Raw genomic sequence first — 14,247 nt, 5'->3', positions numbered from 1 at the left:
CCCTAGGCCACCCAGGTGCCACCGGTCCTTGCCTAACCACAGAGTGGGGGGTAGTAACCCCTGGCACATAGCGGCCATTCTCCACTCTTCCTGTCTGCAAGACAGGACTAGACTGCCACTGGTTCTCCAGCCTAGGGTCTGCACCCTTAAGCAGACCAGGAGTCTCAAGGAAGGCTCTCCTCCCCCTACCTCTTCTCCTAGTGTTCCCCCTCCTCCCGCAAGGGGTACACCTAGAACGCCATTCCAACCCAGGGTTTAACCCCTCAGGTTGCACCGGGGTCAGAGGTGGGCTCTCCCACCCTCTGCACCCCCTTCCAGAGCCCTGCTCCCTACCAACTGGGGCGGCACCTCTGGAAGAAGAACCGGTCGGGATGCTGGTTACAGACGTCCCACCCTTCAGGTCAGGCTGATCCTGAACCTGGCCTTCCAACCTCCGGCCTAGAACCTTTGGTGGAATAATCGCCTGGCACTCCAGGACTTCTGGGGATTTACACTCCATCCCCCTGAGGCTAACAAACGACACATATGTTGTGTGACTGTCTGTCTGGCGCTGATCTCCCGTCCCCTGTCCACCTGACAGTGCGCAGAGATCCCCCAGAACAGAAGTGGTGTCACCATGGTCACTACATGGGATCCTAGCCCAACTGGGTAGTCCCCGACCCACCGGCTCTTTCACTGGGAAACTCATCCCCCAATCACTCCTCACACTGGACTCCTGTACCCTCCCTACCGGAGCGGTACTGCCAGACTCTAGAACCACAGGAGCCCTGTTTACAGGCGCTCCAGGTCCTCTACTCACTAGGAGATCTTCCTCAAATGGACTAACAGGACAGCCTAGGTCCCCAACCTGGTGTTCCCTCAAGAAACCATCCAAGTCCTGAGGCAGGGCTTCGTTCGTCTGGGGACCCTCGGTCACCCTCTCACTCCTGCTCCACTGAGCCAGGCAGTGAGCCCCTACACCCTCCTCGCTATCCTGGGACCTAGCTGGGTTACACTGAGCCTCTTCCACCACGCTGGGCTGGAAGATACCGTAACCACTACTTTTGGATTCACTCCCTAATGACTCTAGAGAACCTCTAGCACTTTCCCAGCGCTCTGCTTCAACCGCAAGCTCAAAGGGCTCAGACAATCCACACCCCAACAGGTGTTGACGCAACCCCGGCACACAACAACTGAGCAGGTGTTCTTTGAGAACCAGATCATACAGGGCGTCATAAGTACGTTCCGAGTTCTGAACCACCCAATCGGACAGTGCCTCATCACATCCATCCACAAACTCCTCCCAAGACTGGTGAGACAGCTTCCTACTGCCCCTGAATTTCAACCTATACTCCTCATTCTGGGAAACAGGTACCAGACTGGGGGAACTGGGACTGGGATTTCCTACACTGAAATCTATATAGCTACCACCACTGGACTCAACCCTCCCTGGGGAGCCCAGAAAATTAAAACTGCGCGCAGGGGATAGTCTACCCTCCAGAGCTACTTTGCCTCTGGTGGAGGCCCTCTCAGCCTCCTCTATCCTCTCCTGCGCCAAGACCCTCTTAGTCTCTAGCTGTTGCTTCTTGACCTCCAGCTGCGCCATAGCCTGGGCATGCTCTAACCTGAGCTTTTCTAACGTCAGCTGGTGCTCCCTTGCTTTCCTCCTATCTTCCCACTCCTCTGGGGACAGGGAAAGGGATGAGGCGCTGCCTCCTACGCTGGACCCAGCAAGGGACGCCCTACATATGGGGTCTTCACTCTCTACTGGCGTCCAGGTACTGTCATCTTCTTCCTCCTCTTCTGAATCCTCAGGGCTCCCCACAGACCCACCACCCTCCAGGTGTGAGGCCCGGGCCCTTTCCCTACTGCGCTCAAGCTCCCTTTGATCCTTAACCCACTGGATCAGGTGGCCCCTAAGTTCGTAAAGAGTGTCTGACTCTCACCCCTATGTCTCTCTCTCTCTACAGAACCTTTCCAACTCCTGCATACTGTACCAAGCTAGATCACTGAGATCAAAAGCAGGCTCCATTCTGGCGGACGTTCTGGTGCAAAGATTACACAGGGAACCTAGGGATCTGAGCTTAACAGGAGCGCACAATTCACAAAAAGGGTTCAGCAAGCTCTCTATCCCAGAGAACTCACACTCACTTGTCTAGTGCCACACACCATTCATCCACACACAACCCTCCCCTCGGACTGGTAAGGCAGTTTCTACCACCCCTGATTCCTCAACCTGACCACAAGTGACACAGGTACCAACTCTGGGCGCAGGGCGGGGAACAAATGTACTGGACACTATTATGCTGCCACCACTGGATCCCACCTTCTGGTGAATCCAGAAAACACACTGCACTTAGGGGGATGATCTACCCTCCCGAGCTAGGGACACCTAACTCACAGTGCACAAGAAACACATTTCCAAAGAAATGACATTTAAAAGCAACCTTAGAACAATAATCCTTATACCATGTGATTTTCTAAAATGTAGAGTGTTGTGGTGCAGCCAGTTGCTGCTGCGGTACAGCGCAAACGCAAGTCCAAATCCCACCGCTGATCACCAATGTTAGAAATGGGATTTCTGGTTGGCTAAGGCTTGCGCCAAAGCCAGGCAGAAACCACCACTCTAGTCAGGGCAAGGAAGGTACATGCCAAAGATAACCCCTGCTCACCCCCTTGGTAGCTTGGCACGAGCAGTCAGGCTTATCCCGGAGGCAATGTGTAAAGCATTTGCGCGCGCACCCAGCCACAACACCCAAGGCCCACCACAAAGGAAACTCCACACAAGGTTATATATATATATAAAAATAGCCTTTGTATTATACCAAAACACATTAGATAATATTCACACAATTTACACTGCGCCAACTGGCACGGGCAGAATTTTACAAGGGATTATATGTACAGGGGACAGGGCCACATGGACCACTGTCAGGAATTAGCACTTTTAGAATTTAGCACTTAGAACATAGGATATAAAATTACTGTAGCGCAAAATAACACATGTAGCACACAACCAGTAACTACTGGTAACAGGTAAGTACCACCTACGCAACCCTAACCACCTTAGGAAAATATTGCGCTGGGAACCAGGACCTCACTAGCACCACCTGTACTAGGAGAGAAACAACCACCCAAGTATCACAATACCTGTAGGGGTATAAGCACATTACACACAACGCATAAAAACACATTCAGAGTTGCAGGTTAGGAACAATAGCGCAAAACTCACATTAGCCACCACCTGTGGCAGTCCCTAGGCCAACTGGCCTCGTAGGGGGCTAGGACGCCCTGTGTCCAGCAGAGTCAGGGCTAGACTGCTCAGGCTGCGCAAGCCAAGCGTAAAGGGCACAACCTACACGTTGCAGCTGCCCACGAAGTGCTGGGCAGCTGTGGAAGGAGCCTGGGCACCACTGTGCCTGTACATCAATTGTGCAGCGCGTAGGGGGCCTCGTGGGCTTTAGATCACCCAAAGAGAAATATGCTCCAAAACAGCGTGGGAGCCTCGTGGGCTCTAGGACACAAATATGCCCCAAAACGCTGGAGCGGCCCGCTGCCTTCCGGGGCCGGGCTCGTGACTATTATTGCCCCCGTAACATTGGAGCCTTCTCGGGGCTCGAGCAATAAATAATGCCCCCGGGTTGGAGTTCCGCTTCGGGGAACTCGCGAGCCTCGCAAGCTCTAAAAACAATGTGCCCCTTCGTTGGAGCCTCTCGGGGGCTCAAGGACACTGCCCCCTATGTTGGAGTCCCACTCGGGGGACTCGTGACAACACCGCGGCCCACGTTGGAGCCTCACAGGCTCGAGAAGCACTGCCCCCCCCCACTTCGATGGAGCGTCAGGCGCTCTGCAAACAACGATGCTGCCCCCACTCACCGGGACTCTGGCGGCTGCTCCGGACACTCCGGTGGCGGTGCTCTCTCCTCCGGTTGCAAGAGCGGGGTGGGCTCCCGCCTCTCTTTAGTGGTGACCCGGGTCTCCCTCAGCTCACGGGAGGCCCGACTACTTCCGGGGGCGCGTCACAAGCCCCGCCCGCAATCAGGGGTTCCCTGACTCCTTCCGGGACGCCGCAGGCAGCGCGGCGGCCCAGGGTTTCTCGGCGGCGATACAGTGGCAATGAGGGGTAGGCTCCCTCTTCCTTAATCATACGAGCGCGGTGGGCACCCACTCGAGGTCGCAACAATGCGGGGTGGGCACCCGCTCACCAATGAAATATAAAAACGCGGGGTGGGCACCTGCTATCAGCAAATCACTCCTTCAGGCGGCAATAATGCGGGGTGGGCACACGCGATGAAAAGCAGCAAAAAGCGGGGGAATCCCTACGTCGGGATTCCCTTGCAAAGGATCGACGTCCAGCCCTGTGTCTCTTCACGAAGGCGCTCCTCAGTCCCAACATGCAGCGCTTCTGCCCTGGGAAACACAGCGCTCCCCCAATAAGGCAAGGCTCTGGACAAAGTCTTTTAGAAGGCAGGGGGGGCAAGGGCTGGGCCCAGGGGCCAGCTCACAGGGTCCTCCAGGCAGGGAGGCAGTCCCCAGTGGCGCTCTGTCCTGGCGCCCAGCAGCAGCCCCCCCAGTTAGGATTAGCCAAGAACATCCTACTTGGGGTCACAGCCCCTTCTTATACACAGGATTCCTTTGTCTCAAGGTGCAGGAGAGGGGCGAACCAGACGCAACTGGTTCTTGAGCACTTTATTTTGCTCAGCCCCTCTCCCTATTCACAGGGCAGGCCAGTGTCATCAGTCGCACCACAGGGGGCGGAGCCAGCATTGTGTGGGGAAAGCCCAGCCCTATTCAGGACCCAGGTTTACTCTTCCCACCCATCTGGCTGCTGATCTCCCTATTCACCACTGGGTGACTCCCCCTGACTCTGGGGATCCCCTAGCCAGTCACATGATCTCAGCCAGCCAATCGCCAGACAGGGCACACATTTCATACTGCACACAGAAGTGCCCACTTCTAGAAGTGGTACTTCCACATTAGATACATGCACGCCGCACACATCATCGCGCAGCATTTCATCACACGAGTCCGTAAATACCAAACTCGCACCTGCACTCCCCACGCATCAGGAACTACCAGGGACACATACATTCCCCCATGCATTCCTATGGGAGGGCAGGTCTATCTCACCACATGCACTCAGAGTGCGCACGCACTTTACTCTGGGACACAGGGAAAGTGCGCAGAAACCAAAAATCACTACCACCAGGTTACCAGTAAAAGCAAAAAGTTCAGGGGTGAACCTGCCAGAAGGGCCAAGTCCAACAGTATCCCTACCTTTATCTGCTTCTGTTCCCAGAACTCAGCTACCTCTTCAATCATTGCTAGACGGTATCCCTACCTTTATCTTCTTCTGTCCCAGAGCCCAGCTACCTCTACAATCATTACTAGACGGTATCCCTACCTTTATCTGCTTCTGCTCTCAGAACCCAGCTACCTCTTCAATCATTACTAGACGGTATCCTACCTTTATCTGCTTCTGTTCCCAGAGCCCAGCTACCTCTTCAATCATTACCAGACTATCCCTACCTTTATCTGCTTCTGTTCCCAGAACCCAGCTACCTCTTCAATCATTGCATGATGGTATCCCTACCTTTATCTGCTTCTGTTCCCAGAGCCCAGCTACCGCTTCAATCATTTCTAGACGGTATCCCTACCTTTATCTGCTTCTGCTCCCAGAACCCAGCTACCTCTTCAACCCTTACTAGACGGTATCCCTACCTTTATCTGCTTCTGTTCCCAGAGCCCAGCTACCTCTTCAATCATTACTAGACGGTATCCCTACCTTTATCTGCTTCTGTTCCCAGAGCCCAGCTACCTCTTCATTCATTACTAGACGGTATCCCTACCTTTATCTGTGTCTGTTCCCAGAGCCCAGCTACCTCGTCAATCATTGCTAGACGGTATCCCTACCTTTATCTGCTTCTGCTCCCAGAACCCAGCTACCTCTTCAATCATTGCTAGACGGTATCCCTACCTTTATCTGCTTCTGTTCCAGGAGCCCAGCTAACTCTACAATCATTGCTAGACGGTATCCCTACCTTTATCTGCTTCTGTTCCAAGAGCCCATCTACCGCTTCAATCATTACTAGACGGTATCCCTCCCTTTATCTGCTTCTGTTCCCAGAGCCCAGCTACCTCTTCATTCATTGCTAGACGGTATCCCTACCTTTATCTGCTTCTGTTCCAAGAGCCCAGCTACCGCTTCAATCATTACTAGACGGTATCCCTCCCTTTATCTGCTTCTGTTCCCAGAGCCCAGCTACCTCTTCATTCATTGCTAGACGGTATCCCTACCTTTATCTGCTTCTGTTCCAAGAGCCCAGCTACCGCTTCAATCATTACTAGACGGTATCCCTACCTTTATCTGCTTCTGTTCCAGGAGCCCAGCTACCTCTTCAATCATTTCTAGACGGTATCCCTACCTTTATCTGCTTCTGCTCCCAGAACCCAGCTACCTCTTCAATCATTACTAGACGGTATCCCTACCTTTATCTGCTTCTGTTCCAGGAGCCCAGCTACCTCTTCAATCATTTCTAGACGGTATCCCTACCTTTATCTGCTTCTGTTCCCAGAGCCCAGCTACCTCTTCAATCATTTCTAGACGGTATCCCTACCTTTATCTGCTTCTGTTCCCAGAGCCCAGCTACCTCTTCAATCCTTACTAGACGGTATCCCTACCTTTATCTGCTTCTGCTCCCAGAGCCCAGCTACCTCTTCAATAATTGCTAGACGGTATCCCTACCTTTATCTGCTTCTGTTCCAAGAGCCCAGCTACCGCTTCAATCATTACTAGACGGTATCCCTACCTTTATCTGCCTCTGTTGCCAGAGCCCAGCTACCTTTTCAATCATTAGTAGACAGTATCCCTACCTTTACCCCTGTACAGTGCTCTGCTGCCTTTAGTCTAAGTGCCACAAAAATAGCACATACATTAACACATACATATTTAACTTGAACGTGGCCGCTGCACAATGGAATGGCAAGCACATTTGTGAATTGTTCCATACTTTTAAGCCCAATGCCTCTGATTTGGAATTCCAAGCAGGTCAACACATAGGGAAGGAGTCTCTTCTCTTACCTCTTCAGGGTCCGGGGAGCATCCTTGGAATTGGTGGCATAGAGGAGGTTTGCCTCAGAGGTGGAGGCGGTGAGCCAGCCTGCTCTGGTGTGCTGAGGCATTGAGGTAGGAGTCTTTGACAGGCAAGTGAAGGATCTGCAGCGCGTCTTAGGGACCCCAGCAGCCGACGCGGACACCGACAAACATCGGAAAGAAAAGGGAAGCCCCACCTCATCCTGCTCGTCATCCATTGGGGTCAACTAACGGGTGCTATGACGTATGCATAGCCGAAAAACCTAGGAGTAAAGATCCAAGATTCAATTTATTGCAAATTTATAATTATTGCTGTTAATATTACTTTGTGCTTTTATTATTGTTGTTATTGCCGTTGTTATTATTGATTTTATTATTAATAATATTACTATCGCTATCTCATTTTTAAAAGAGGCATTGAGATACTAAAGAAATTTGAGAAAACAGTAAAATAGACCCTGATTGTTATTTGTTGTAGGGATACTGGGGGGGGGGGGGGGGGGGTAGTGGGAGGGCTGCAATCTCGGATTCTGCCCAGTATCCCGGCAGCAAATAACAAGCACTACAAAGTATTCCACACGGAATGTGGAATAACAAACGGATCCAGGAGTACTGGGTACTTTTCGGCATGTCATTCCTTTTTACATCCAAATATTAGGACTTTTTACGCTGACGTTTAATACCAGCTGTAAACAGGTGGTAAATGGCAGTGGGGTGGGTGCTGCAGATGAGGAGGGGGTGCTGCAGGTGGGGAGGGGGTGCTGCAGGTGGGGAGGGGGGCTGCAGGTGGGGAGGGGGTGCTGCAGGTTGGGAGAGAGTGCTGCAGATGGGGAGGGGGTGCCGCAGGTGGGAGGGGGAGAGAGTGCTGCAGATGGAGTGCTTCAGATGGGGAGGGGGTGCTGCAGGTGGGGAGGGGGTGCTGCAGGTTGGGAGGGAGTGCTGCAGGTGGGGAGGAAGTGCTGCAGGTGGGGAGGGGGTGCTGCAGGTGGGGAGGGGTTGCTGCAGGAGGGGAGGGGTTGCTGCAGGTGGTGAGGGGGTGCTGCAGGTGGGGAGGGGTGCTGCAGGTGGTGAGGGGGTGCTGCAGGTTGGGAGGGGGTGCTGCAGGTTGGGAGGGGGTGCTGCAGGTTGGGAGGGGGTGCTGCAGGTGGTGAGGGGGTGCTGCAGGTGGTGAGGGGGTGCTGCAGGTGGGGAGGGGTGCTGCAGGTGGGGAGGGGTGCTGCAGGTTGGGAGGGGGTGCTGCAGGTGGGGAGGGGGTGCTGCAGGTGGGGAGGGGGTGCTGCAGGTGGGGAGGGGGTGCCGAAGGTGGGGAGGGGGTGCAGCAGGTGGGGAGGGGGTGCAGCAGGTGGGGAGGGGGTGCCGCAGGTGGGGAGGGGGTGCTGCAGATGGGGAGGAGGTGCTGCAGGTTGGGAGGGGTGCTGCAGGTTGGGAGAGGGTGCTGCAGGTTGGGAGGGGGTGCTGCAGGTTGGCAGGGGGTGCTGCAGGTTGGCAGGGGGTGCTACAGGTGGGAGGGGGAGAGAGTGCTGCAGATGGGGAGGGAGTGCCGCAGGTGGGAAGGGGTGCTGCAGGTGGGAAGGGGAGAGAGTGCTGCAGAGGGAGTGCTGCAGGTGGGGAGGGGGTGCTGCAGGTGGGAGGGGGAGAGAGTGCTGCAGATGGAGTGCTGCAGATGGGGAGGGGGTGCTGCAGGTTGGGAGGAAGTGCTGCAGGTGGGAAGGGGGTGCTGCAGGTGGGAAGGGGGAGAGAGTGCTGCAGAGGGAGTGCTGCAGATGAGGAGGAGGTGCTGCAGGTGGGGAGGGGGTGCTGCACGTTGGGAGGGGGTGCTGCAGGTTGGGAGGGAGTGCTGCAGGTGGGAGGGGGAGGGAGTGCTGCAGAGGGAGTGCTGCAGATGGGGAGGGGGTGCTGCAGGTGGGGAGGGAGTGCTGCAGGTGGGAGGGGGAGAGAGTGCTGCAGAGGGAGTGCTGCAGATGGGGGGGTGCTGCAGGTGGGGAGGGGGGCTGCAGGTGGGGAGGGGGTGCTGCAGGTTGGGAGAGAGTGCTGTTGGGAGAGAGTGCTGCAGATGGGGAGGGGGTGCCGCAGGTGGGAGGGGGAGAGAGTGCTGCAGATGGGGAGGGGGTGCTGCAGGTTGGGAGGAAGTGCTGCATGTGGGAAGGGGGTGCTGCAGGTGGGGAGGGGGTGCTGCAGGTGGGGAGGGGGTGCTGCAGGTGGGAGGGGGAGAGAGTGCTGCAGAGGGAGTGCTGCAGATGGGGAGGGAGTGCTGCAGGTGGAAGGGGGAGAGAGTGCTGCAGAGGGAGTTCTGCAGATGGGGAGGGGGTGCTGCAGGTGGGGAGGGGGTGCTGCAGGTGGGGAGGGGGTGCTGCAGGTTGGGAGGGAGTGCTGCAGATGGGGAGGGGGTGCTGCAGGTGGGAGGGGTGAGAGTGCTGCAGATGGAGTGCTGCAGATGGGGAGGGGGTGCTGCAGGTGGGGAGGAAGTGCTGCAGGTGGGAAGGGTGTGCTGCAGGTGGGAAGGGTGTGCTGCAGGTGGGAAGGGGGAGAGAGTGCTGCAGAGGGAGTGCTGCAGATGGGGAGGAGGTGCTGCAGATGGGGAGGGGGTGCTGCAGATGGGGAGGGGTGAGAGTGCTGCAGATGGAGTGCTGCAGATGGGGAGGGGGTGCTGCAGGTGGGGAGGAAGTGCTGCAGGTGGGAAGGGGTTGCTGCAGGTGGGAAGGGGGAGAGAGTGCTGCAGAGGGAGTGCTGCAGATGGGGAGGAGGTGCTGCAGGTGGGGAGGGGGTGCTGCAGGTTGGGAGGGAGTGCTGCAGGTGGGAGGGGGAGAGAGTGCTGCAGAGGGAGTGCTGCAGATGGGGACGGGGTGCTGCAGGTGGGGAGTGCTGCAGGTGGGAGGGGGAGAGAGTTCTGCAGAGGGAGTGCTGCAGATGGGGAGGGGGTGCTGCAGGTGGGGAGGGGGGCTGCAGGTGGGGAGGGGGTGCTGCAGGTTGGCAGGGAGTGCTGCAGATGGGGAGGGGGTGCTGCAGGTGGGGAGGGGGTGCCCCAGGTGGGGAGGGGGGAAGGAGTGCTGCAGGTGGGGAGGGAGTGCTGCAGGTGGGGAGGGGGTGCTGCAGGTGGGGAGGGGGTGCTGCAGGTGGGGAGGGGGTGCTGCAGATAGGGAGTGAGTGCTGCAGATAGGGAGGGGTGCTGCAGGTTGGGAGGGGGTGCTGCAGGTTGGGAGGGGGTGCTGCAGGTTGGGAGGGGGTGCTGCAGGTTGGGAGGGGGTGCTGCAGGTAGGGGGAGGGAAGGGCACTCCAAGTCAGGGCAATACTGGTGGCTGCCGCTGTAGAGCAGAAAGGAGATGGGCGGGGGCTGGGCTGCACCTCCTCCCACAGCCCCGGCTGCAGTTTCCTCGGATGCAAATCTTCACCCAGGTCTGGTGTTTCTGAACCTGAAGTTATTGGGTATGTAAACACCAGGTCACTGTTTGATGCCTGGAGCGGTATCTGCTATGGGGACACCGCACCAGACAACACAGTGCGAGTGTTAAACCATAACCAGGGGGGAAAGTACGTCCTTTGCATATCAAGGTAAAGAAGTGTACACGGGTAGGTGAAGCTTTCCTGAGGCTATTGCTTAGAGGAAGTTGAAGGGGGGTTGGGAGCACACTGCCTCACATCCCAGCACAGTTCGCCGCTTTGCATTGTGGTAAATGCAGCTTTGGAGACGCACCTGAGACCCGTGAAGGCTTTGGCAGCATTTCAAGCAACCCCAGATGAAACTGTTTTTGGGAACAACTGAAATCCATAAACACGTGTCTAGCGATGTACGGCACTATCTGAATCAACTTTGGCGAAAACCTACAGTTAATATTGAAGCGCTAATTGTGTTCTGCATGTGCCATAATGCAAAGGGACGAACTGTGCCGGGGTGTGAGGCAGTGCGCTCCCAACTCCCTGTCTGTTTAAAAGGCTCCTGTGGGCCAGCAAGCTGACGAGCTTTGGAGACGCACCTGTGTGCCTGTGAGTGGTACTGGGAACTGTGAAGGCTTTGGAAACATTTCCAGCAACCGTAGATAACATCGTTTTTTTTTAACTCTACTGATGAAAGATGAAATCCCAAAAACGTGTCTAGAGATGTACAGCACAGTCTACACCAACTTTGGTGAAAATCTACAGTTAATATTGAAGTTAGCGCTAATTGTGGACTGCATTTACCATAATGCAAAGGGGCAAACTGTGCTGGGATGTGAGACAGTGCGCTCCAAAAAAAACCCTTCTGCCTAGAGAAAGTCCCTAGGGAGCCAGGCACAAGCCAGGCATGCCTGAGAGGTGAAAGTTTCAGCTCCAGTCCTACCAGCCTCCCAGAGACACTGGCCTGTTTGGAAATACTCAGGACATTAGCTGGTCAAGGTGCATCATAAACCGAGACCTGTGGTCATAGCAACTACTGGTGCCAAAAACCGGCTTTAAATAATGTGACAAGTAGGGAGACATGAAGCAAGAGAGGCTAATGGCTCACAAGGGTTGATCAGCATAAAAGAAGTCCTGGGATGTGTTACAGGAACTCAGTGCAGAGGAGGGAAGCCCTTTGGAGTGACGCTAGTGACACCAAAGTCACCGCTCTGCAAGAGCAGGACACCCAGAGCCAGGAGTCCAGAGCCGGAGGATTCCACTCTAGTTTGCTCCCTCTCTATACCTTTGAGAAAGAGCATAGGTTAAAGTGACGTTTTAATTAGGCATGATAATAATAGCTTTCCTTATATTACAAAAAAAGCGAAATTCACTGACAAAACAAAGGCTAAAGAGAGGTTATAGTTAGGTGGTGAAATAAGGTAAAGATTAATATTTAAAAATAAAAATAAATTGAAATGAATCAGTTGCAGTTTACTGAGCGAACTATAACTTGCAGCCCTGCCAGGCACGCTTGATGACCTCACTACTTAGCTCGTGACTTATTTGTTTTGCGAACAGACTGCATTCTGGGGAAAGTACAGGATTTTGTGTATCGCGCGAGAACAGGAAGTGGTGGTAAAAATAACACCACAAGCCACTGAAAGCAGAGATGAGTCATAAGTAGACTGTGGGAAGCAGAGGCAGTAACCACAGTGCCATGTGGGCAGCCTTGCTGGGGGAACAGGACTGATCAGCAGGAGGCGTACACGGGCGTGATGCAAGAGTGCCCGGCGTGACACTCACGCACCGTCACTGATCCACACCACAAACGCACAGCACAAGAGCTTTCTCACAGTGCTGAAACGGCAAGAGTCATCATTCTGTGGCCGCTGCTTCAATCAGATATGCGGAAAGAAATAGTAACAAGCATTTACAATGCAATGGTCTCGGCATTGTTAACCCCTTCAGTGCCCATGACGAGCTGGACTCGTCATGGGCTGCGGTGGCGCTGTGCCCATGACGAGTCCAGCTCGTCATGAACTCCGCCCGCTAATGAAAGGCGCGGCACTGGGCGGGGAAAGGGGCGGGCATGCAAGGGGTTAAAGTTAGAGCTATTGGCATTGCTCATGACATTATTTTTGTTTATGTTTTTGTTTTTAAAACATTTAACCTCTTCAATGCCCATGACGAGCTGGTCTCGTCATGGGCCGCGGTTGTGCTGTGCCCATGACGAGACCAGCTCGTCATAAACCCCGCCCGCTAATGCAACGGCCGGCACAGGGCGGGGAAAGGGGCGGGCACTGAAGGGGTTAAAGAAACGGCATTGTTATTTACAATGTCAATAGCTTAATCTCTCTCAAATGCGAGACCTATTGCATTTGCACCCACACACAGAGCCACACACACAAAGCCACCCACACACACAGAGCCACCCACACAGAGCCACCTACACACACACACACACACACAGAATTACCCACACACAGACAGAGCCAGCCACGCATAGAGCCACCTACAAAAAAAGCCACCCACACAGAGGCACACACATACACACACACACACACACACACACACACACATAGAGCCTACCACACACACACACAGATCTTAGAGTGGCTGTTGGGGAAATCAGGGTCTAAAGACGTGAAAGACTATATTCCGCTCACCTGGGCCGGTATCCCGCAACACTCGCTCCAGCTGCGGGAAGGTAAATTCGGGCAGCTCCAGCAGCGTCCCGTACCGCTCCAGGAATGAGCAGACCACCGCGAAATCCGGCAGGTGTCTTCTTCCACGGGCGCCTGCGTCTCCGCTGCCTCCGCGGCCACCATCATGGACCTGCTGGGGAAGGAGGGGGGCGACCAGGCTCGAGCCTCCGGAGGAGCCCGCCGCGATCCCACAATGCACCGAAAGAGGCAGCAGAAGCAGCACAGGTTGCGGTGACGCTCCTCCCCGACTGCCCTCTCGCTCTCCCTCCCCCCTTCCCCCGGGAGCGTTCTAGTCTGGCCTCGTGTGACACGAAATGAAAACAAAAGAGCATAGAGATCTAGTGGTTTGAGAGCGGAGATCGAGTGGGAATAGACAACGGACGACAAGCTGAAGATTTCGTTCGTTGGTCTACAAGGTAGCCATTTTGAGAATAAAGCGGGGGTCCAGAAACGAGTCAGTCAAGAAAAAATTATTATTTAAAAACTAAAGAGACTGACATATTTTAAATGTTTATACAAAAGCTCTCTAAAGCATTTTTATAAGATATTGTACCTTTTAAACGCTACTCTGTTTTATATGAGCTGAAAGCTTAGATGCTTACACACACACACCCTGCCCAAGTCAACTGCTGAGAGGCGATCTTAACCCCTGCCCTGTGATGTAGGTTGCTTGCCACGTACATCGTTTTAGCCTCGGGCAACGACGGACAGAGCGGGGCCCCTTACACACGAGCATGGTGCCCGGGTAGGTGAGGTACAATCCCAGATTATGTGGGGTGATGACTACACCCTTTGATCTAGAGGATTTAGATTACTGAAGGTTGTATTAATCTCTCTTTTTTCAACCTTATATATGTTAGTCACATTTTCACAATTATCGATGTGTCTTTTTGCAGTAGCTTGTGTTTGTGCAACATAGGTCCTGACGAAAGCCGGAGGCAGGTAAACCCTGCTGGCTGAAACATGTTGACCTTAACATAGCAGTTATTCGTCAACACTGCTATAACCTTGTTACACTCTTTTAATCAAGGTGTGTAGATTGCTTGGAATATTGAGAACTATCCCTTCTACATAACCTTTTTTAGCTTTCACCAACTTTCCTTTTTTGCACTGCAC

General features: G+C 54.4%; 1 protein-coding gene across 1 annotated transcript in view; it reads right to left on the bottom strand.

Annotated features, from left to right (window-relative positions):
- The window catches only part of LOC146829685 (arf-GAP with Rho-GAP domain, ANK repeat and PH domain-containing protein 1-like), a 399,658-nt gene that overhangs the window by 310,800 nt on the left and 74,611 nt on the right, over nt 1-14,247 (bottom strand). Inside the window, exon 2 of the mRNA XM_085608376.1 lies at nt 7,061-7,335. Coding sequence (XP_085464502.1) covers nt 7,061-7,290 — 230 coding nt within the window. The 5' untranslated portion in view covers nt 7,291-7,335. The remainder of the gene's footprint in view (nt 1-7,060; nt 7,336-14,247) is intronic.

The sequence above is a fragment of the Triturus cristatus genome, chromosome 5_2 (genome assembly GCF_964204655.1).
Source record: "Triturus cristatus chromosome 5_2, aTriCri1.1, whole genome shotgun sequence".
Lineage (NCBI taxonomy): Eukaryota > Metazoa > Chordata > Amphibia > Caudata > Salamandridae > Triturus > Triturus cristatus.
This window is presented reverse-complemented; position numbering and strand designations above follow the sequence as displayed.